Genomic DNA, 1,398 nt, shown 5'->3' with positions numbered 1-1,398 from the left:
GAGCAGTGGCCTCTAAGCCCAAAAAGTCAGGAAGCAGATTCCCAATTCCCCCTGCTGGAACCTCCCTAAGGAACACAGCCCTGCCCCCACCTTGATTTCAGACTTCAGGCCTCCAGCCCTGTAAGATAATACCTAGGTGTTATTTTAAGAAACCAGGTTTGTGGTCATTCGTTAAAGCAGCAGTCAGAGACTCCTACAGTTAGGAGCACGAACCCTGGGCCCCCGGCTGCCTGGGTTCAAAGCCCAGCTCTTCCCACCTGGAGGATCTTGGGCAAGTGGCCAAAGCCCTCAGCCTCTTGGTCTGTAAAATAGGGATGCAGAAGAAAACGAGGTTCATGAAATGAAGTGCTGCGTCTCAGTCTTCTGAAGACCGCCTCACTAGCGTGCGTTCCCATATTCCACACCATATCTTGTAGGGTCACGAAGGCGTGTTTGTACAAAAAGTCCCCAGTCGCTGTAGAGTAGATGGGCTGGAAGAAGGAGCCGGCAGCCCACAGGGTGGAAGAGCGAGACAGACGCACTGGGATGGTGGAGGCAGAGGAGAGGGAGGAAGATGGGGAACGGGGCTTGGGGGCCTGGGGGGCCGTCACCGGAACAATGTGAGGAGGAGGAGCAGGTGTTGGAAACAAGGAACCCACGGTCCACGTGCAGTGAGCGTTCACCATGTGCGGGCCCCAGGCTGACGTTCCGCCTGCCCCCGGCCACTGGCTTGTCCCCCAGCACTCAGAGGGACATTCAGGTGTGAATGTCCACTTTGCAGATTAGGAACTGAGGCTGGGAGCAGGTGGAGATGCAGTCTGCCCCTGCATCCTCCAGGGCGGGGGTCCCTGGCACCCAGGCCTCTCCTGAGCTTGGTCAGGGGTGCAGTGGGGCTGGGGAAGGAGCCCTGGGGCAGATCAGATTCAACCAGGCCAAATTTACCTTCCAGTTAATGAGTGATGAGTAGGGGGGAGGGGAGGCCTGGGTGGCATGGTGGGGGAGGTGCCCTGGCCACGGATCCCGAAGAGAAAGTCATAAAGTAGTGTAACAAGGACCCCATTCTGGAAGTGGGGCCAGGAGAGGATGGCCGTCCCTGCTGCTCCCAGGCCTGGCACCACCCCTGGAGGGTGAGGGTGGGGGTGCCGCAGGGAAATCACTGCACTCAAGGGGGCGGGGTGGGGGAGGGGTGCCTGGACTCCCACCACCCAGAAACCATCCCCACTTTCTTCCACTTCTCTCCTTCCCCCAGCTGGGGAGGCCAGACAAAACACAGGACCCCAGTTCAACTGGAATGGCAGACACATGGCACACCCTTTGTTGGGGTTAAGTGCGTCCCAGAGACCCCAGTTAGCCTCACCCAGGCAGCCTGGTCCCCCCGCCCTCCATACCCGGAGTGCTGGGCAGGGTGCGCCCGATAAC

General features: G+C 59.3%; 1 protein-coding gene across 1 annotated transcript in view; it reads left to right on the top strand.

Moving 5' to 3' along the window:
- The first annotated feature begins 465 nt into the window (after nt 1-465).
- C3 (complement C3) overlaps nt 466-1,398 on the top strand; it is a 47,960-nt gene continuing 47,027 nt past the window's right edge. Inside the window, 1 exon segment of the mRNA XM_029916480.1 lies at nt 466-599. Within this exon segment, the coding sequence (XP_029772340.1) occupies nt 466-599 (134 nt within the window).

This window comes from Suricata suricatta, chromosome 12 (assembly GCF_006229205.1).
Source record: "Suricata suricatta isolate VVHF042 chromosome 12, meerkat_22Aug2017_6uvM2_HiC, whole genome shotgun sequence".
NCBI classification, from domain to species: Eukaryota; Metazoa; Chordata; class Mammalia; order Carnivora; family Herpestidae; genus Suricata; species Suricata suricatta.
Note: the sequence above shows the minus strand (reverse complement) of the source record. Positions and strands in the feature narration are given on the sequence as shown.